Source organism: Urocampus carinirostris, chromosome 7 (assembly GCF_059441175.1).
Source record: "Urocampus carinirostris isolate Australia breed hairy pipefish chromosome 7, RoL_Ucar_1.0, whole genome shotgun sequence".
Lineage (NCBI taxonomy): Eukaryota > Metazoa > Chordata > Actinopteri > Syngnathiformes > Syngnathidae > Urocampus > Urocampus carinirostris.
The window spans coordinates 22835411-22858749 of NC_142355.1; the positions used below are offsets into that span (position 1 = coordinate 22835411).

The following is a 23339-nucleotide window of genomic DNA, read 5'->3' on the forward strand; positions in this document are numbered from 1 at the left end:
TCTATCTATCTATCTATCTATCTATCTATCTATCTATCTATCTATCTATCTATCTATCTATCTATCTATCTGCATTTATCTGCTTCCCATGGAACTGGTCAATCCAGTTGGAGAGTCAGTGGGCTAGTGTGCTTCATTCACTGCACACTACCTTTGTGCGAGTCAGTCGACAGCACTGCTTGCTTGTCTCCTCTTCTCTTTTTCAGTTTGCAGCAGTTGCAGCCACAACCATGAGGTCCCTCTTGTTCTGCGCAATCCAGCTTTTCCTTTCCGCTTTTGTCGGCTGCGGATCTCCGTCTTCGTGCCCGAGAGGACAGTTTTTGCTCAAGAGCCAGTGCGTCCTCTGCCATCCCACCTGCTCCGAGTGCTGGGGCCACGAGCTGTTCGAGTGCAGTACCTGTGGAGTGGGTGAGCCTGAAAGACTTTAAATGTGATATCCCAAAAAGTAAATGTTTCATGTAATCATGTAATCACTTGTCTGGTCTTCATAGAGAATTAAACAGTTCTTCTTGGTTAGAAAAATCACTTTGTCAGTATTTGGAAAGTATTGCCTTGCTCCATTGTTTTAATAGGTGACTATTTCAAACAGAGCAATGTGGTTAAAGTTTAACACTTACCCTCGTTAAAACAGTCAGGGGTGGGCTTTTTTTACTGCTCATAGAGGGATTGTTGACATTGTTAGAAAAATGTAGGTGTGATCATTTTTCTCCTACTTATTCGGTGTAATCTGATCGTGTTAGAATGGGTTCTTTGTTAATCTAGAGGAAAGGGGGAAATATTCCCTTTGGCTAGTATTACTTGCGTGGTTCACCGGGCGTAACCTTTCTGCTACACACTCACACATTTGTGGCACGGGCACATTTGTATTTTCTTGTCCTCCCTATTTGTAAGCAGTGAATTCTTACGAGCCTTGATGTTGCTTACCACAAAGCATGAAAATTCTATCTCTGTGTTGTGTTGTCATGGTGCTGTTGCACTTGTGAGCATGAACGATGGGAGCTGCAGGAGTTACAAGAGAGGGTGCCGCCTGTGGCTCCACATTTGAGTACAATGGAAGTTGGTTAGGGCGGCAAGGTGGATGGGTGGTTAGTGTGTAGCCCCAGGGTGCAGAGGTCCAGGGTTCAAATCCACTGTGGTCTCTCCGTGTGGATTTACATGTTCTCCCCTTTCCCCTGGGCACTCTGGTTTGCATCTCAGGTTAATTGGCTGGTCCTAACTATCTATAGCAAGCGTGTTGTCTTTCTCTGTGTGCCCTGCAACTGGCTGGAAATCAGTTCCCAAAGGTGCCTGTGATGCGCTCCAGCACCCCCATGACCCTGTTGAGGATAAGCTGCGCAGAAAATTCATGGATGAACATACAGTTGTCTTGCCTCAAGGGATGAATGTATAAAATAAGTGAAAACGTTTTCTGAATTGGCAGACTACAAGGTTAAATCATCCAGGCATGTCCAAATTCCGTTGATGGCATGGAATTCATATTTGTGACAGCAATGTAAAATAAATTTGTACATTAAATGATATAAATCCGCCATTTCACGAGATGGTGGCAATTTCCCACATGGCAACTGTAAATAAAAAAATGAGAGTTGACTGCGAGGCTATTTTTTTCCACTAAAATCCAGAAAAACTGCGTCTGCCTAATTTAATAAGAGACTGTGGCTGTTTTTAAAAGAATACAATATCAAGAGGCACGGCCAGACGAAACATGCTGACTTCAAAAATGTAACTGGAAACAAATAAAAGTTAAAGCAACTGTAGGCTGTTTAAAGGCATAGAAGCACTTTTTCACAAGACCCTGTGAGTCAAATGAAAATGCTACAAAGGCGAGCTACGAGATCGCAACGCTGATCGCCAAGCATGGCAAACCTTTCTTGGAAGGTGTAATTTAAAAGACTTTTCAAAGAATGCAAGGCTGAACAGTCGACCCTCACACATTTTCATTTTGCTAAATCTGGCCGCTTTCCAGACATGGGACCAAGTCACACATGTGCAAGTCTCAAGTAAGTCTCAAGTCTTCACCTTCAAGTCCCAAGTAAGTCCCAAGTATTTTTTTCTTGGGCAAGTCATGTCACAAGTCAAGTCCCGAGTCTTAGATTGCCAAGTCCAAGTCAAGTCACAAGTCATAAAAACAGCGACTCGAGTCGACTCGAGTCCAAGTCACTAAGTCTCAAGTCCCCATGTCTGCCGCTTTCCCAAAAGTTTGGACACCCCTGACATAGAAGGACAACAGCAATTATTCAATATTTATTGTGAAAAATAACAATATCTAAGAATTTGTAATCCTAAAGCCCTGTGAATGTTTATTCCTTTTTTGATATTGGACGCCTGCAAAAGAAATTGCATTTTTTTGTATTTTAGTTTTTTATTTTGGCTATTATTGCGCACGGTTGTCCATTGTTTTGATTAGTATAAACTATTTCAAATTGAATCGTTTCTTCCGGCGCCGTCACGAATGGCAGCCACTCCAGCAGATCCCGTGTTATTTTCGATTGTTCTCGATTGTTTGTTCTCAGCTCAGGGATGCTGCTGGAAATGTGAATTTCCCTTCGGGGATGAACAAAGTATCTATCTATCTATCTATCTATCTATCTATCTATCTATCTATCTATCTATCTATCTATCTATCTATCTATCTATCTATCTATCTATCTATCTATCTATCTATCTATCTATCTATCTATCTATCTATCTATCTATCTATCTATCTATCTATCTATCTATCTATCTATCTATCTATCTATCTATCTATCTATCTATCTATCTATCTATCTATCTATCTATCTATCTATCTATCTATCTATCTATCTATTTACATCATTGCCACTTTCGGTGAATTCTGTTGCTCTTCTTTGATTTTTACACTCTTTAGGGTGGATCTGCTTTTGTAACCTAGAAGATTTAATAAAAAAGAGAGAGGTCACGGAGGGGCCTTTAGAACAGGTTGGAATTTGTTATTGGAGTTTTCGGCTCCCCTGTTAAAAATCCATTGTCTTCTTCTCTCCTTATTTTAAGTGTCTAATAAACCTTAAACTTATCAGCCTGTTAACCATTGATCAATAATACAAATTTTAATCATTAACTTAATAAGTGATTCGTTGTTGAATAATAGATTAGTCCCACCACTACTTTAGCGGCTACATAGCATATTAGGTTTTGTAGAAACTTGTCTTTGTTTTTTGTCTCCTGCAGATGAAGACGGACAAGAACGTTTCCTCCACCAAGGTCGCTGCAGGACTCACTGCCCTCGCGGTTTCTTTCCTGACAGGGGTCGCTATGCCTGCCTGCCCTGCATTGCCAATTGCGAACTCTGCGCAGATGGCGGCACCTGCGCCAAATGTCGTGAACGCTACAAACTCCACAACGGGTTCTGCCAGGCGGCAATCTGTGATCGAGGTAAAATAAACACCAAATCGTTTGTTGTGAGTACATCCAAGGATAAAACAATCGAATGTTATTGAATGTTAGTATCAGACCGACTCTGGACAAAAGTTGCGTAATTGCGATGGAAATTTTGGAGGGAAAGTGATAATAGATCAAATGCATTTTAGAAAATGTCACAAAATGTTGTGTGTTTCTGTGCCCCAGGACAGGTGCAAGATCCTGACACAGGCGAGTGTATTGACTGTGAGATGGGCTGCCAAACATGTTCAACTGGTAAAAGTTTAATTTACTGTATTTCAAAATTATTATATAGGTATATGTTAATTCATGCATATCAAACTCAGTTTGGCTCAGGGTCCGGATCTAGACTTTATGTTCTCAGGTGGATCAATAAAAGAATGTCATCGCCAAATATTCAGCTTTGTTTTTCAGTGCTATGCTTCATCATTCAGCCTACATTTGTTCCATACCTTACAAATTATAATCATTGATGAAAAGGGATCTTTTCTAAGAACAAAAATTTTTTTTCACAAACAACAGAACAAATGATTTTCATGTATGGCATTGAATGTAATAACAATTCGTTTATTTAACGGTTGAGTAAATGCAGCTTTACATCTGAACCAACTCACCAAAAACATCACAAAATAAACAGACTCGAGTGGTAGCAAAGAATAAAAATATGATTGCCTAATTGTCATTGGGCTTTAAAATGAACAAAAAAAGAAATACAAAACAAGACTTTTACCATTGAACAGGCAATAGCATCAGGTCAAAATATTAGATTGGGCCTACTAGAGAAAAGAAAATCTTGCGCAATATTGTCTTTTGAACTGAAACCAGACTGAACCTCAGCTTTTTAAAGCTTTACTGCCTTCTAGCAGCAGGGGGAATTTTTTAATTTGTACTTACAAAAAAAAAAACATTACTTTTGATTAAAAAATGAGCAGCTAGAGACATGCTTTTTTTCTACATACTCAGAAATTCAGGCCAAATTAAATGATCAAACTGGCCTGTTCCACCCCACAGGCCGTATGTTTGACATGCCTGTATTAATGAAAATGCTAATTATAATATGATATAAAAACTCAAATTGGTTGTTTTATCTTTTCTTTACAGAAGACCCTGAGCTTTGCAGCAGTTGTGTTCAAGGTTACTTCCTGTGAGTTTTTAATCTCCCATTCATTTTATCTTGCTACAACTGACATTTTCTTCCCACATTCACCTTGACAATGTGTAAACATGTGATTATTTGACATTTGGTACAATAAGACGTTTCTCCTGTTATTGTTTTGTTTTTATATAGTTTTACCTCAGGCACTAAAACAACATTTGAGCGTAATCTGCAGAGGACACAAATGGATCACAGTTTAAAGAGCTTAAACAAATGTCTGATTGTTTGCATCAGAGCCTTTTCAGGCATGTATGAATCAGGTTACCTCGCATTCAGAAGGCGACACAGTTACCTGAGCTGGCGGGGAGCTCGGAGGTGGGGATTGCTTTAAACAAATAATAGGAGCATGCAAAAGAGTGCAAAGCTGCCTGTGCATGTGCACACTGTCTCTACTTCTTTCAAATTGTAGGATGATACATTGTTTTTTGTTTCATGTGTTTGTAATTGAAACTACATGATGATGGCTAGCTAACAGATCCAGTTGATAATTTCTAGTGTCATTTGCAACTGTTGAATACCTGTCCGTAAAATGTACCTGAAACAAGGATAAAGAGCCTTTTGGAAAATTTGAGGACCATACATTTTATATTTTGTAGAGTACGATTGAAATTACCAATTGTGTAATTACATATGGAAAATATTACATTTTTTCATTCATAGAATGATAAAGAAATTAATTAGATGTAGTTTTACAATGGATGGTGAAGGAGTGAGACTTCTTTCTCTCCTCCGCGTGTTTGTTTATACGTCGGTGTTTGTAAAAACACTGGAGCAGAGCAGTTCCGTTGAGGCTTTCTATTACAAAAAAAGTCAGGCAAATAAAAAATTGAAAAATGAAATAAGCAGAAGATATTCTAGGCCTTGTCTATTACAGAGCAAGCTGTTTTTGAGTAGGTGAAGGCATGACAAGATGTCTGAACATAATAACAATAATAACAAAAATAACAATAATAACAATAACATTAACAATAGCAATGAATCCAATCCATCGCATACACTACACAGCATTATCTCCAGACAGAAGAGCAGTTTCAGCGACAGACTGCTGTCACTGTCTTGTACTACGGACAGACTGAAGAGATCTTTTCTTCCTCATGCCATGAGGCTCTTTAACTCCACCCGGCAGAGTAAAGGCCCACATTAAACCACACCACCTACATTGGATATTACCGAATCTTACTGCAATATGTATTCTGTGTAGCACTATTTAGTTACTTTAGATAACACGCTACAGTGGGCATTTGCACGTCACACTGGGTATTTGTATATTGTATTCTTTTGGCTTATTATTGTACTGTTCTCAGCTCAGGGATGCTCCTGGAAATGTGAATTTCCCTTCGGGGATGAATAAAGTATCTATCTATCTATCTATCTATCTATCTGAATACCCAAGTTCGCTCTCCACAGAATATAGAACAGTGATATCAACAAACACAAGAATAATAAAGAGATGTTTGAATGTCATTGTTTTATCATGATGTAATGTATTTAGAGAAAATAAAAACATGAATAATTAAATAACTTATTTCTTATCTGCTTGGAATTTCCCGAAACTTTATTAGCCAGTAAAAATAGGAGAATCTGATTTGATGAATTGAATTTGATTATACATTACTTTTTAAGAAAGTGTTGCTCTTTTTACGTGGAGATTGCATAATTTACTGTTGCATCTTATTGAATACATACAAATCTTCTATCTGTTACTCAGAATTCATTCTAAACTACACGAGTCCTGATTTGTGTGTTTGTGTGTGTATGTGACTTATAGACTCCAAAATGGCTAAACCAATTTTCTTGAAAATGTACACATTTGTACATTAGGCCTCAGTGAATGTGTTTAGCTAGGTTTCATGTCAAGGCAATTTGGGAGTGCAGCTCCCGACCATCGACCAGTCCAAGCAGCCAAATTCAAACCTCTATGGGCCCGGCAACAATGGCAACATTTTCCCTCTTCTAATTAATTCTTAATTGTTTGTATTTTTAGGCACTTAACACACTTTAGAGAGGTGTAATGTTCAACAATTGATTTATTTTTAAAATTGAAGTCACTGAAAACATGTCTATAAATACTATCTAATGTGTGCACTTACAGTATATGAACATTTTGATTAATATACTATTGTGCACTATTGGTTAAGGAGCAAAATCTGTCATATGTTTTTTCTCTAAGATGCAAAATTGTGTCTCCGTGGCAACCAATTACAGCACATCTTGAAAAATCCTGTCAACTGTGATTGGCTGTAATCTGAATAATAAGCAACTTTAACAGTAAACCAAAATGGCTGCCCCCTGGAGATTGATACAAACAGGTGGATTTTGCTGCTTAACAAGTCATTTAACACAATTATAAAGGCATTTTTGTTGTTTCTCTCTAAGCATACTTTCCCACATTCAAAATAGAATCAAAATGGATTTATAAAGCACTTTTAAGACGAATTGCAATCGAAAGTGATCTATAAGAGCATTCAAGGTACAATATGAAAATACCCCCCTCTTTTTCTCACCCAAAACTCCGCAACGCCAAATGCACTCACACACGAACATACACACGTACACACACGCATACACACACTAGCTAAAATAAAATACATACATACAATTATAGCAGAGGTAGTTTATATAAATTGTCAGCTGAGTCTGTATCCATATATTTCTCATTTTGTGGTAGCTTAATTTAGATAACTGGTTAACCGGGATTGGCTATAATTTTAGTAAATTTCAACAGTGCACCCAAATTGCCATGCCTTTACATATGGATACAGATGGAAACAGAGGGATAATCCTGTTTAACTTTTCACAATAACACAATCGGAAGAACTTTATTGTCATGTTTTTAACCAGGCTTTCCCATTACCAAGCAGAGGATGTCTGTGTAAAAACGTCAGTTGAGTCTCACAGTCCCCTAAACCGCATGGGTTGTCGGGGCACCAATGAGGATGCAACTCTGGCCCAGTTCTTTTTCAGTCTTCCTCTCCTCCTGCCCCCTTGGACTGTGCCCTGGAGAAGTATCATGGTCAGTCCTAATGATCTTGTGACGTGACCATACCGCTGAAGTTTCCGTCCGCGCACAATTGACAACAGTTCTTTGTAGGGTCCAATATGTTTGTCATATGGGCTATGTAGCTAATGCCTGGAAGTTTCCTGTAGCATCGTATCTCCATGGTCTGGATTTTCTTTTCCAGTTATGCCCTGAAAGCCCATGTCTCGCAAGCATAGAGGAAGATGGAATTAACCAGCGCATGAGTCTGATCTTTGATTTCACTGCTATGTTCTTGTCCATCCAGATAGGTTTAAGCCTGGCAAGTGCAGCTATGGTTTGAGCTATCCTGGCCATGATTTCTTGTTCTGATCCCTCTTCTGATATGACAGCTCCAAGATATTTAAATTTGGTGACAGGTTCTTGGTATCTGTGGTTGATGGTGATGTTTGCGGTGCAGTTGAGTCTATAACCATATATTTCTCCTTTTGTGATGCGAGGCACTGATGGAAAAGTAATGAGTCTGCCTTACCTTGAAAAAAACCCTGATGGATGTTTAGTATTTATTGACATTTAACTTCCTCTCCAAGGAAATAAGTTTGCTTGGATAACACTTGAAAAGTTCTTTTTTTTTTTTCGGGCGGAAAGGTTAACTTTTAGTATTTCTGCAGTACGTTTGACTGAACTTCCACACCAATGAAGGGAGGGGAGGAAGAAGGAACAGTTGTTGCTTGGGTAATGCTGTTGTGCGCAGTCGGAATGGAGATTCTAATATTTGCGCAGAGGGATCCTCAAACATCCCGCAGTTTTCAAGTGCTGCGTTTCCAAAGAGGGTGCCAGATGCTATTGTGCATAACGTGATTGATGCTGTGCGGCGCTTCCAGCTGTTCGACCTCCCCGACAACCGAACCGATGTATCACGGTGCCTCATTAGGGAAAGCGCTACACCTCGATTGGTGATGTTGAAATTGTGTCATGTGACGTTTTTACTTTATTTTAGAATGATCTGTTTAATAGCTCAGGTGGACCCCAGGGGACACGAAAGACAGGTTAACAATATACCACGTCCAAGAGTTGCAAATAAATGCTAGTTACCTTTATTTTTTGAAGGAAATTGTCAAATGTGCATTGCCCTGCAAATTGTATCTTCGGATGCTTACCACCATGTTTGACAGAGGGAGTGGTGTTTTCAGGGTTATGTGCAGTGTTACTGTTACACCAAACGTAACACTTTGCATTCAGCGCATGAAGTTCAACTTTGGTCTCGTCTGACCACAGCAACTTGTTCTTCATGTGTTTTCTTGCACAGAGCAAATAGACTTTTTCATTGTATTATTTTATAAAGGGATTTCTTCTTGCCACACTTCCATAAAGATTTCTGTAGTTTAAAACTAATAGTTGTTTGATTTACAGATTATCCCACCACAACTGTGTAAACCTGCAGGTCAACCAAAGCAATCATGATCATCTTGGTTTCTTCTCTGATTAGTTTTCTCCTTGTTGGGGCCAAAAGTTAGAAGGCGGGCCAGGTCTTGGTAGGTTTGCAGTAGATATATGCTCTCTTCATTTCAATGTGATTGTTTTGCACAGTACATGTAAATGTTGCAAAATTGGTAATTTAGGTCGGCATTGGATCATTCAGAAGTCATCAGGGAACTTCTGGAGTCAGTTGGCTGAGCTCACAGAACATGGGGCCAATATTTTTGCAATGCCTACTTTTCAGTTTTTGTTGTTGTAAATATAATATAGAATATTGAAATAAGTTGGTTCCACTTCACGATTATGATCCTTAAAAAAATGCTCCTTTTTTTAAGTTTGAAGCCTGAAATGTGGCAATATGACACAAAGTTATTGGGGTGTTAAAGAAAAGGGTCCTTAAACTTTTCATGCGAGGGCCATAAAAGGTTCGCCTTCTCCGATGAGTGGGTCAGTTTGTAACAGAAAAACTGCACAAAAAAAACCCCATGTATTGTGTTCCAGAAATCCACACTCAAATAACGCTTCTGGATTCTTCACAGAACAAAAGTAACACTATTTTTGGAAGTTAATAATACTCAAAAATACTCTGTGGGTTCTTTCTTTTGTGCCATTCACAGACTTAACCGTTTCAAATTCAGCTCTGTTGTCAGAGAACCAGACCACACTGGTCTTTTACATAACTTGGCAAAAAGGCAATATATTTTAACGCATTGTCATACTATTTTTAGTCACGGTACACGAGACAAATGTTAATGTTGTTGTGCGAATCCCTTGTTACTATGACAGACAGTTCTATTCTTCCATTCTTGGCAATGGAAGTGACAATCTTATTGTCATTGTAATTTTTACTGCGCAGCAAAATTATGTATTTATTTGTATTTATTTTGGACACTTATTCTGATATGTTTTGCACGGGCAAATTAAAAAGAAAGGGCGTAACAAACGCGGGCTGACGGGAAGTGGGGACCGGTAAAGGTGAGTGTTTGTGGACACGGCGGACAATAGTGGATATATATTTTTCCCACCCTTACCTTTGGAAATATACACTTTTTTCCTAGGATTACTTTCAAAGGGACCCGGACTCTGCAGGTCTGCATCAAACCTTAAGTACCGGTATTATTTTCCGTTCATTTTGCTGGCTATGATTTTTGGACTGTGTACTTTAATGAAGGATATTCAGTTACAATCGCGGGACTTAAAGTCGGGTCTGGGTTAATTTTGTGTTTGTGTTACATTTTTTTAATGTGGGCGCATGCGGCTTATATACAGGTGCGGCTTGTGTAAGTACAAAATCGGTTTTCCTCTTAAAATGTGGTGGGTGCGGCTTATAATCAGGTGCGCTCTATAGTCCGGAATTTACGGTACTTATTACATAAGTCAGATATTAATAATTATAATAATTACAATAATCACATATTTTATACACTAATCTTCGTAATACCCATCCCTCAACGTCATAATGCCACTAGTTACCAAACATCACTGCGGCACCAATGATAATAACAACAATAGAAATAAAAATAATATTTATAATAACAGTAATGATATAATAAAAGCAACAATAACAACAAACTTAACCATAGTTTTAAACGCAGTATTTTTAATCTCACTCATATCCCATTTTCTTCATCCCTGTAGTAAATTCAAAATCCTTCGCCAGTAATGTTTGTTTTTGTATTTAAATTTGAGCACATGAATAGTTGGACATTGTTTGATCTCATCTTGTAAATTATTCCAAAGTTTGACTCCACACACAGACACACACATACTTTTCCTGGTTGTTCTCACCTTTGGGATTTTGAATTTACTACAGCCCCTCAAGTTATAAATTCCCTCTTTCCGAATGAATAATTTTTGGATGTTTTCTGGCACCATGTTTTTGTTGACCTTAAATTACAGTTGTGCAGTGAAATTTTTTATTAAATTATCCAATTTTAATAATTTGGACGATATCCTACCCTGTGTATGGTAAGGATAAAATGGGGCTGTAGTGAGCTTTTGTAATTATTGCCCCAGACTTCTGCACAATATGTTGGCAGAACTAGAGAACAATATAATAAATACAATGCATTATGGTTAAAAAGGAATTTGGCTTCATTAATTATTGAAATGCTTTTAGATACCTTGGTTTGTATGTGTCTGATGTGTGTTTTCCAACTTAATTTATTGTCTATTATTATGACCCCTAAAAACTTTATTTCTGATACAATGTCTATTGCAGCACCATCCAGTTTTACTTCTAAATCTTAATTTGCCTTGCGATTACCAAAGAATATGACTTTGGTTTTATTTAAATTTAAAGATAATTTATTTATATCCATCCATACTTTTAGGTTAATTAATTCACGATTAATGCAGGTTACCAAATCAATATAGTTATCATTTGAATAGAAAATGTTAGTGTCGTCTGCAAATGTTACTAGTTTTAATAGGTTTGAAACATTAAAAATATCATTAATATATAAATTAAATAACTTTGCACCCAGGGTAGAACCCTGTGGTACTCCACAACAGATGTCCAAGTATTCAGATGACAATCCTCCCATTTTCACATATGCTTCCTTCCCGTCAAATAACTTTGAATCCATTGCAAAGCCAAGCCCCTGATACCATATCTTTCCATTTTTTTTAATAGTATATTATGATTAATGGTATCAAATGCTTTTTTAAGTCAATAAATACCCCAAATGCATATCTCTTTTTTTCTATGCTATGGGTGATTTCTTCTACTGCATCAATGATAGCCATTGTTGCTAATGTTTGCTCTAAAACGATTTTGACTTTCATTAATAGATTTATGTTTATATACAAATTGTTCTAGTCTATTATTGTAAAGTTTCTCTAATATTTTAGAGAACTGAGGAAGCAGAGATACCGGTCTATAGTTTGTAAAAATGTGTTTGTTTTGCTATTTTCATGTGATTTGGAAATTTGCCTGTTAGAAATGATAGATTACATATGTATTTTAATGGTTTCACAATGCTATTTATAATTTGCTTAACTAGTACCATATCGGCAGCACGGTGGCGCAGTGGTTAGCGCATGTGCGGCACAGTTCATGTCTTGGGAACCTCCAGCTCCAGACTTTCTGTGCGGAGTTTGTATGTTCTCCCCGTGCTTGCGTGGGTTTGCGTGGGTTTCCTCCGGGCACTCCGGTTTCCTCCCACATTCCAGAAAACATGCATTTCACGTGAATTGGCCGGTCCAAATTGTCCCTAGGTGTGAATGAGCGAGTGAGTTGTCTGTCCCCGTGTGCCCTGCGATTGGCTGGCGACCAGTTCAGGGTGTCCCCTGCCCACTGCCCGATGATTGCTGGGATGGGCTCCAGCACCCCCGCGACCCTACTGAGGATAAGCGGTGTACCAGATCTGGATTCGGGCAGTACCCAGCCCACAGGCCGTAGTTTAGTTACCACTGCTCTAACAGCTCAGGTAGACCCCAGGGAACAAGGATGATAGGTTATTGATTTCCCATGCCCAGAAGCTGCAAATTAATGCTACCTACCAATTGGAAAGAAGATTATATGTATAAGGAAAATGTGTCAGCTTTGTTCTTTTGTCTATTGTGAGAAAACAATGCAGCCGCAGGTGTGTTGGCTGATATGATTTGATTATTTCTCATTTCATTTCATCCTGCCACACCTTGTAACAACATTTATCTTCTATTGTTACATGTCGAAAAGCTCACCTTATTTTTCATCCTGTGATAAAGGGAGTTTTGTCATACTGTCCTGGTAACCTGATTATTCGTCATTGAGGGTAAATATAATGATTGGTTGTTTATTAACTATTCCTTTGACAGTTTCAGGCACCGATGTCGCAAGCACTGCCCCCAAAACACGTTCGAGGATCAAGGCAGGGGTGTTTGTCGGTCCTGCCCTGCTCCATGCACAGATTGCAGGAGTGACGCACAGTGCCTGGCCTGCCAACCAGATTACTTCTTAGATGGTACCGTACTTCAAATTTATAGTTTCTCCATTTTGCTCCCTACTTAGTATCAAGAGTACTGATTATACCAAGTTTCAAATTTGTCTTTAATGTAATTAATATAGAAAATGCCAATGAGATTTTCTTGAAAACCTCGGTGTACAATGCTGAAAAAGACGTTTAAAACTAGGATACAATCAAATCAAATCGCTACAGTTTAACTGTACGGGTCAGTTGTATCAACATTTCGTTCCGTGTGCATTGTTACAAAGAATGACAATAAAAGTAAATTCTATTCTATTCTATTCTATGCACATATATTCTGGGTTGTTGCATATGTGCATCTAGTTGCAGTTGAGTGTAAACAAAGTGTTTTGTGCTAAAGCCTAGTGCCCCGCAGATAAGGACTTCATGGACTTGACAGCTCTGGGAAAAAAGTTGTCCCTCACTATGTTTGTGGTGGTAATATGTATTCCTTAAAATTGCATAGACTTATTGTCAATTTTCTATGATTGGAACGTCCTATGTCCAACTTCTGGTTCCTGATTGTAACAGACAGAAAAAGGTGATAACTGATAGCTTATGTATTCGGCAAGTCAAGTCAAGCCATGTTTATTCTTAAAGCCCTAGATCACAAGAAGTCTCAAAGGGCTGTACAGACTACAGACTACGGTACTTACTATTATAACACCACCCTGATCTAAAACACACACGAGGGCAAAACTCTTTGAGGACCTTGACAAAAAAACTTGAGAATCACAACTCTTGGAGTTACTTAAGTTCCCTGCCAGTGAACAAGAAAATATTTTGGGGAATTATGTTTTAAATTGTTTTTTATGTTTTGTACTACAATATCCCCTACTGAACATCTGCACTGTAAAAGAAGTCAGGCAAAAAGTGCTGTTTTTTATGCTGAACAACTGTAATTACTATAATTACCATTTAGGCCAGAATGTCTTGCCCCTGTTCTTCCTACTGGAATAATGTCTCGTTCATTTGAAAACGAAGAAAAAAAAAAAAAAAACTCTAGCCCTGAATTTAGTTTTTGCTTCTTCACTATAAAATGTCACTTTATAGTTTATCAAACAATAATTTAAAGTGTAGTTATTTTACTATATATGTAAATATTACATCTATTATCCCTTAATGTACAAAAACAATCCACGTAATTCATGTTTTTTGTGAAATATGCCCTTTTTCAAATATTTTTCCTTGAAATAATGTTCTCTTTTAAATACAATGAAAATCATCAACAGATTATTACAATACAAAAACGTAAAAATATTTTGATCAATTTTTTGTTGCCCAAGATTCAACATTTGAATATTTGGTTGAATGAAAATGTAAGAAGGAAGGGCTTGTCTCCACCTTTCTCGTGTTTCCGCAAAGTTTTTTTCACAGGAGAATATTCCAGGCCTAAATTACTAAGGCTTGTAGGATTGAGGAACGCTCCATCAAAATGGCTGACAATTACTTTAATGCTAGGAGGGCTGTCCATGACGAAAATGAAACTTTAGCGGTAGTGGAAAATCCCTACTTCACGCCAGACCTTTGTCTAAGCCATGTTTTTGAAAAACTCAAAGCCTTCTCCTAATTTCAAAATAAAAACACTTGAAAAACACTACACAAAACAATGTAGAGATTGAATTACCATGGCTGAAGGGTATATCAAGACGTAAATAGTTACACTGAAAGGCATGAATAATTATGAAGTCCATTATTTACTTCTAAATATGTGAAATAGTTATAATGAGAGATATAATGAAAATGTGATGAATGAAGAGGTATACAATCCTGACTATATATAAACTGACACATTTTAATACAGTTCCAACAGAAAGTAAACCAATGGTGTACTAAAACTGACCGCTGTTACTAATAAATTTGTTTATTTTCCTTATGAACATCATGTAAATCAATTGATGCTCAGAACACTGTAGTGGTGTTAACATTATTTTATAGACCACCTGGTGTGTAGACCTTTATGACATGCTGTGTTTTCATATCCTGTTATCTTTCTGGACAGGAGGCAAATGTGTAAAACAATGTCCTGAACAGAGCTTCGGTGACACCACCGGGTGGCGCTGTGAGCCTTGCCACAGCTCCTGCCAGACTTGCCAAGGCCCTCGTTCAACAGACTGTGACCTCTGCCGTGCAGGGGATCCTCCTCTTCACGGCCAGTGCCCTTTGGCTAATTGCCCCATGGGGCACTACTTTGACGGTAAGGCTCATATCCAACCATGGATTTGGCTAATTTTCCTCTGATACAAGTAGAAAATGCCATAATTGAAGCCAACCTGTGTTTTACAGCTTCATTAGTCAACTCATTTCATGCTAGAGGTTCCTCTCAAATGGGCAGTGCGGATGTCAGCCACTTTTTGCCATTTTTAGATAGATAGATGATAGATACTTTATTCATCCCCGCAGGGAAATTCACATTTTACTCGTTTTCGATGGTGTACAGAAAATTTAGTTCTGTAGCTTTACAGGAGGCATGCAATGAAATGAAATGATCTGCATTTATATAGCGCTTTTCAAGTCAATGACTTCCCAAAGCGCTTTACAATGTGCTCCACATTTCCCAATAGCAGCCTTGCAGCCATTTAAGGCGCTTACCTGCTTATTGGGGGTATCAGGGGTTCAGTGTCTTACCCAAGGACACTTCGACATGTAACACGGACGAGCCGGGATTCGAACTGGGATCCCTTGATCCCAAGACGAGTGCTCTACCTCCTGAGCTACTGCCGCCCCTAGCTTTTACCATTGTTCAGTAAACAACAGTTGAACATTGCCAGGTTTCTTGAAAATACTCGTTTCCAACAAAACCTCTGAAGAAAACGTCTTTTTGTGAAAGGATGCATTTCAAGTAGAAGTTTTAATTTGTCGCTTTTTTTTTTTGCATTTGTGATACCTCCAATACTTAAAGTTTCCACAAACACAGGGACAGTTTGCTTGCAAAATAAATTTGTATTGCAAGAACACTCAACTTATGCGTGAACAATAAATGATATTAGCAAGAAGCAACACGAGGAAATGGGGGCTCCTCGGTGTGTGGACAAATATCTGATCAAAGCCATTCCTGCCATCTAGTAGTGATTTACCACACTTATGTCATTTCAAGAGGCTTGATACTTACTGATCAGCTGCATCAAAGCCTTTACATTTACATGTTGGCACTCAAGGACAACGTTCTGAAAACGTATTCAAACCTTATGGTACTGAATGTGTTAACAGTCGGGGTCTTGCTCTAGGACACTTGAGCAGAGTAGGTGCTTACCACTTTTACACAAATTAATCCTATTGAGGGAGCCGAGGGTTCAAGGCATACCTTTAGTCAAGAACCGCTTAGGTGGAGGATTTTCCAAAAAGTTTTATTCATGCAGTACGGAACAGAACTAATATATTTTTTTTCTTCCCTAGAATTGGCTGTTATTCTGAACAATTTTGTAAAGTGTGCTCCCCATTCAATCGCAGGGACTCATTACAGTTTTACATTACATTCAGCTTTCAGTTTATTCAATTGATGGTAGACATTTTCCGCAAGACAAAAAATTTTCAACAATTTTTATTATACATTTTCTCATATTTTTCCATTAATTGCATCATTACAATTTTCAAAAAAGACCCCATCAATTCATGTTTCATAATTTCTCATGTGAAATATTGAAATTTCCCCTGAAACACCATTGTTTCATCATCTACAAAATTGAAAATTTAAATTAAAAAAGAAAGAAAGAAAAAAAGAAAGAGACACAGAAATAAAACAGGAAGAAAGAAAGACACAAAAATAAAACAGGAAGAAAGAAAGAAAGAAACACAGAAATAAAAAAGGAAGAAATAATGATTTTTGAAAAAGAAAGAAATAAAGTAATAAAAAGAAAGAAATAAAGTAATAAAAAAGAAAGAAAGAAAGTAATAAAAAAGAAAGAAACATAGAAATAAAAAAGGAAGAAAGAAAGAAAGGCACGCTGTCAGAAAAGAAAGAAGGAAGAAACAAAGAAATAAAAAAAGAAAGAAACACAGAAATAAAAAGAAAAAAGAAAGAAACACAAACAAAAGAAGGACAGAAAAAGGAGACATCAAGAAAGAAAAAAGAGAGACATACAGAAAAACAGACAGAGTGAAAGAAAGAAAAGGAAAGACAGAAAGACTTAAAGAAAGACATAAAGAAAAAGAAAGACATAAAGAGAAAATAAATAAAGAAAAAGAGAAAAGAAAAAAAGACAAAGAGAAAATAAAGAAAGACATTAAGATAAAAGTGATAAAAAAGAAAGAAACACAGGAATAAAAAATGAAGAAAGAAAGATTTTTGAAAAAGAAAGAAATAAAGTAACAAAAAAGAAAGAAACATAGAAATAAAAAAGGAAGAAAGAAAGAAAGACACGCTCACAGAAAGAAAGAAAGAAAGAAAGAAAGAAGAAAGAAACATAGAAATAAAAAGAAAGAAAGAAATAAACACGTAAATAAAAGAAAGACAGAAAAAGGAAAGACATAAAGAAAGAGAGACAGACAGAAAAACAGACAGACTGAAAGAAAGAAAGAAAGAAAGAAAGAAAGAAAGGAGAAAGAAAGACAAAGAGAAAAGGCAGAAAGAAAGAAAAAATAGAAAGAAAGAAAGAAAGAAAGAAAGAGAAAGAAACAAGGCTGATCTAGCCAGGGGACCTCCTGCCAGTGTACAGTAATTGACCACCTGCTCTAGTTGTATATTAAATAATTTTGCGGCCTGCTTCCATACAATTTCACATTTTCTCTTCTTGTGATTTCAATTGTAGCTGAACGCGCTAAATGTCACCAATGTGACCTTTCCTGCAAGACCTGCTTCGGCCCAAAGGGCCTGGATTGCTCCTCCTGTTTTCAAGGTAAACATCTCCAGCTATGTAGGTGGATTCAATCCATGAAACCTCTCACTGTTTGGTGGTCTCACAGGCTATTTCCTGGACCAGGACAGCTCTTGCGTGATGCGCTGCCCCTCCGGCTCCTTCGCTAACTCGGCCACTCAGCTATGTGAGAACTGCTCCCCCAACTGTGAGGCCTGCATGGGCTCCGGCGATAACTGCGTGGACTGCTCCAAAGGGAGTTTTAAGCTCTTTCTCCATCAAGGGAGGTGCTGGTCCAATTGCCCAGAGTAAGAAACTGCTATCATTTCCAAAAATAGATCATTGTTGCTAAGCCACCGCTACAATAACGGATGACTATGAATCATCTTTAAAACCCTAGTACCAGGGCCAAACCCTAGTTGAAAACCCTAGTTGGAAACCCTAGTAACACTGGTTCAACAGTTAAACAATGGTTTTATCCTTAGTGTGGAGGTAAAAACAAACCAAGATTTCTCGAGGGTGTGAATTTATTGAATTTGTCTTCCTATTTTTACCACTCTTGTCCAAACTAAAGCTCATTATAAAGTAAACCTTTTCATATTTGAATTGTTTAAAAAATGGATACATATTCACATAAAATTGCACAGAATTACAAAAATATTCTTCAACAGCATTATTAATTTTCGTAGTTGATTTTAGTCCTCAAATATCTTCCCTTTGTTTCCAGGGGTTTCTGGGAAACAGCAGAAGGACGTTGCAGCGCCTGTGATAAATCCTGCCTGACTTGTGAGGGCTCAAGTACAAAGTGTCTGTCCTGCGCTGACGGACACTACTTGGAGGGCGGCATTTGCACTCTAAACTGTTCCCTGGGGGCTTACCCTGCAGACGACGCTACCTGCAGGCGATGCCCCCATCACTGTGATATCTGCTCAGACGACAGGACCTGCTTCAGTGAGTTTGCTGTCCTGTTCACTGAACTAGTTTCTTAACCAGAGTGCAGTGTTCATTTTACCTCTGAAAAGTGATGGGTTCCGGGGACTCGCATGCTCAAAAATCTATGGGTCCCCAGAATTTAGTGTTATCGGGGTTGAAATTGTAAATCGGCGACAAATATATAATATAAATCCCTATATTCATTCAGTTTTAATCAACAAAGTTTATTGGTAATACAAATCACTTAACACTTCAAGATTTTTCAGTTCAAAACAATATTGTACATTATACAAAATAATATTGCTGAAATAATTATATTAATCTGTATTTTCATTCCGTTTTAATCATCACAGTTAATTGGTAATACAAAGCAGTTATCGCTTCAAATTTTTCAGTTCACAATATTGTACATTATACAAAATAATATTGCTCAAATATTAATCTATATATTAATGCAGTTTTAATCATCACAGTTAATTGGTAATACAAAGCAACTTATCACTTCTGATTTTGCAGTTCATATATTCTTCGTGGATTGCTGTCCCGCCACAGTTGTAATGTCTTCTGAAGGTCCAATCCATTATCATCCTCCTCATAGCGTAACCAGGAATATGTGTTTTCCTGCCTCCGCGATCTTCCGAAGAATTTCTCCGCGTTTTTTTCAAGCCAGAATGATTGCCGTTGTTATCACTTTCTGCATTATGTTTCTACTTATTACTGACACTGAAGAAATTACCAATTTTGTGTTGATTTTCACCTTCCCTCGACGACAAGCACCACAACAATGACGTAATCTCGAAGCAACGAGATCTCGTTTGCCGAGATCGGCGTGGCGACAAATACTCGAATCACGAGACCAAAACAACAATGGGGGATCTGCCTGACGAAAAGTTTGGAGTGCGGTAAATCTTTGTTTAAAAAAAAAGAAAAAAAGTAATCAGGTAATCATGACAATTTTGTGTCAAAAAGGTTGCGTCCCGGGGACGCACGTTGATTTGAGACGATGCGTCCCCAGCAAAAAATGATGCGTCTAGGACGCAAACGAGAACACTGAGAGTGCATTGAAACCTGGTCTTTGGTGCCGCTGAAAATGATCCAAAAAGTAGAAAAATGTTATTCAAAATCAGCCAGTTTAGCTTATTCATCTTCCATCTATTTGTAACCCACCTCAGGGTATGTACCCCTCTTGTTTCTTTAGGGAGCTTGGGGAAACAAATAACCAAACAATAAAATTGAAAAATAGAACTTTTGAACATTTACATTAACATACAAAATATTTACAGAATTTTGGGTCGAATTAAAAATGAGAAAAATTGCCTGATCTTTTCAGTAGAGTTTCTCTTAAAGATAAAAATTCAGTTTGGGTCCAGCCACAGTCAAGGTCAAGGTCGAAGTCAGAGTCAAGTGAATTCCAGAAAGAAAAGTTGCTACCCCAAGATCACGGGTGGTGAACGGTGGTGGGGTTCCATCCCCCAATTGGGTAGCTCGCCATCAATGTTGACTTCAAGGGTTTCAGGGAAGTTGACTGGAGCTTCCTACCTTGTACAACTGGGGCTGCTCCGTTTAAGTGGGGTTCAAAAACCTCACCAAGCTATGGGGTCTTTCCTGATTGGAAAGTGCATCATATGGCTTCCCAGAGGTTCAGGACGATTCATTTTCCTTGTTTTTAATCTCTCATGGAGATATCTACCTTTGTGGTGCTAAGCTCAATTGAGTTATAGCAAGCACAATTTCCGATCCCCAAAATGAAACTTTCGGTTTCCGAAATGAAATAACATTTCACTAAAACACAAAATACTACTAAAAAAAATACTGTCAAGGTTAAAACTTGACATTGTAGTAGAAAGAAGAAAAGAACACACTGTGAGTTGGAAATTTCGGTTTTAAATACCGGTAGCCCCTTCCATTGGAGGTGCGAGCTTCCAGGGTCGGCTCAGAGGAACTCACTCCTCCTCTAGCAAAAGGCTCATTTATTGGAAAACACAAGAATAAAACTCCACATCTGATTGGCTTATATGAACACAGGAAACAAATCTGATTGGTTTAGTCAGGAATTACATATTTAAATGCAGTGTATAATGTTGGTCGCTAGATGGCGTGCAAGCTTAATAAATGAGCAATAAGGAAAGTGAAACTTTATAACACACTGCGTCTCTGTAATTTCAGGGAGGCATGCTCTCGAGCAGACTTGGAATGTGGGAAGCAAACTCTCCCAAAACCGAAACTTTGTAAACACAATGCGTCTCTGTAATAAGAAAGAAATGTGGGAGGCAAGGCCACCTTTTGACCTTGGAGGTGCTTGCCTCTGAACACCAAGTGAAATCGTAAAACCACACACTTATTGAGTATACTATAAGAATATAAACGTAAAAAGATATAAAAGTGCAAAGGTATGAGTTCATAAAAATACAAGACTATAAAAAGCACATTTAAACCATAATATTCCTTACAAATAAATAAAACACTTTTGTTAACCCACTTTTTCCAGGTAGGTTACCGATTATATTGGTTTATGTTGCTGATTATATGACCTATTATCATGTTACAAAAGTATCTACTTCGCAGTTACCACAAGAAAATACTTTATGTAACTCATTTTGTTCTAAGACAACGTTTGAGTTTAAGTATTTTTATGATTATTTCAATAAAGGGTCGCTGTGTTATATTTACCACTAGTTGTCGCTGTACTTTGTCGTGCAACTGGAAACAAGAGCTCCAGACTTTTCATTTTTCCTGCCAAGCCTTTAACAAGGTTTTGGGTTTCTTGGGGGTACTTGTAGCAGCAAGATGGCGGAAAAACATTCTATATGTTTCTTTTTTTTTAAGTCATATTACAAATTTCTAATTTGAGTAAAATGAACTATATTATCGCTGTATTGGGAAAAAACATGTATCTCAGTTTTTTTCCCAGGATGAATAAAAGACAATATTTACCCTAGAATGTTTATGATTGACATATTTAGAAAACAACTGGTTGGTTGTTTGGTTGGTTGTGGGTTGGTTGGTTGGTTAGTTGGTTGGTTGGTTGGTTGGTTGGTTGGTTGGTTGGTTGGTTGGTTGGTCTGTTCCCTTAACCACTAGGGTCGTATGGGCACCATTTCCTGTGGTGGGTCTTAGGCAAGTAAAGCCTAGTGGCACCCATCCCTCTAACAGGCCAACATTTGACCACTATATAACATTTTACCACCAGAGAGCGCTATTTAATACACAATGAGCCCTTAAGAAGTTCCAGTGTCAAATTCAAAGTACAGTGTTTTTTCATTCCACATAAAAAGGTAAAACTAAATAATTATTCATGTATTTTTTATAATTTAATAGTTTTATATTTCAAGAGCTACAGAGTGTTGCCTGACATTTTAAACGTAAAACAATGTTACTAAATGATACACTTGAAAATTATATAATTATATATAATTATTTATGTTTAAATGAAATACTTTAAGTGGGTAAATAATGATCATTCATTTATTATTTTAGGTTTTCCAGCATCGTACATCTTATGGATGTTGGGCTAAATCATATCTAATTAATTTTAAACATGATTGTGCTAACGTCAAAGTCGTGGTAAACTCATCCAACTTGGACCAAATGTTTAAAAATAGTTACTGAAGTGTTTACCTCGTCTACTTGAAGAAGTTTTCGCATTCCTTGAAACAGACCCTTTCTTCACTTTCTAATGAAATAAAGACGTGTTTTGGACAGTGCTTTGATCAGCTACTTTTGCTAGGAAGGATGTGCCTTGAAATGTATTCAATGAAAAAATTGTGCCTGTGCTCAAAAACGATTGAGAAACCCCACAGGAAACCACAATGACTACAATCCCTTTCTCCAGAAACCTCAATGGCTACTATGCCTTTCTTTCCCATTCCTCCAGAATGCAGTTTCCTGTATCTGATGCTGAACGGTGCGTGCAAGGCGAATTGCCCCACGGGCTACTACGAGGACATGGAGGAAGGACGCTGCGTTTTGTGCCACCCCACCTGCAGCAGCTGTTCAGGGCCTTTGGCGAACGACTGTGAGACCTGCTCCACGTTCAGCCCCAAACTTTACAAGGGTGCATGCTCTAAAGAGTGCCCCGTTGGCACTTATTATGAGTCCACGGCTACAGAGTGCCAAGGTGAGCCCTGATGAGTTTGAGGTCCACCTCTCTATGACTATGTTTACATGCGAAGCATAGTATGATTTAAATCCACATTCCAGTTATGTTACGCCATTTGAACAAGCGCAGAAATCCGAGAGGGTCTTAGTCCGACTGTGAGTAGTCCGATTGAAAAGGTTGGGTTACGGTACTCCTTTCATTTTCTGATTACTCGTGCGTATACTAATGCTCAAATCCTTTTGCATGTACGCAATACGCAGTTTCTGTCATTTTAATTTGCAGCACCACAACAGAACTGTGGATTTCTATTCCCATTTTATTTTGTGCCCCCATGAAGAAAATACCACAGATGAATCCATCCATGTGCAATGTACCTGTAAGTCAATGCTAACGGCAAGCCACATATGAGCACAGCTTGTTAGGAGTCAGGAGGCAGGAATGGAGACAAATTTTGGGCCAAAGATAAAACAAGCATGATACTTTGTCGATTTTGGTGGGTGAAATGAATGAAATCATCCTTTATGCAATGTTAAATATGAAAATCCAGAAAACA

At 37.8% G+C, this 23339-nt stretch overlaps 1 protein-coding gene across 1 annotated transcript in view; it reads left to right on the top strand.

Moving 5' to 3' along the window:
• Positions 1 to 136: 136 nt before the first annotated feature.
• LOC148362707 (cysteine repeat modular protein 2) overlaps positions 137 to 23339 on the top strand; it is a 33625-nt gene continuing 10422 nt past the window's right edge. The window contains exons 1-10 of the mRNA XM_088339317.1: positions 137 to 408; positions 3190 to 3393; positions 3586 to 3654; positions 4501 to 4543; positions 12813 to 12958; positions 14964 to 15158; positions 17710 to 17796; positions 17864 to 18062; positions 18482 to 18705; positions 22562 to 22804. Coding sequence (XP_088195443.1) covers positions 231 to 408; positions 3190 to 3393; positions 3586 to 3654; positions 4501 to 4543; positions 12813 to 12958; positions 14964 to 15158; positions 17710 to 17796; positions 17864 to 18062; positions 18482 to 18705; positions 22562 to 22804 — 1588 coding nt within the window. The 5' untranslated portion in view covers positions 137 to 230. The remainder of the gene's footprint in view (positions 409 to 3189; positions 3394 to 3585; positions 3655 to 4500; positions 4544 to 12812; positions 12959 to 14963; positions 15159 to 17709; positions 17797 to 17863; positions 18063 to 18481; positions 18706 to 22561; positions 22805 to 23339) is intronic.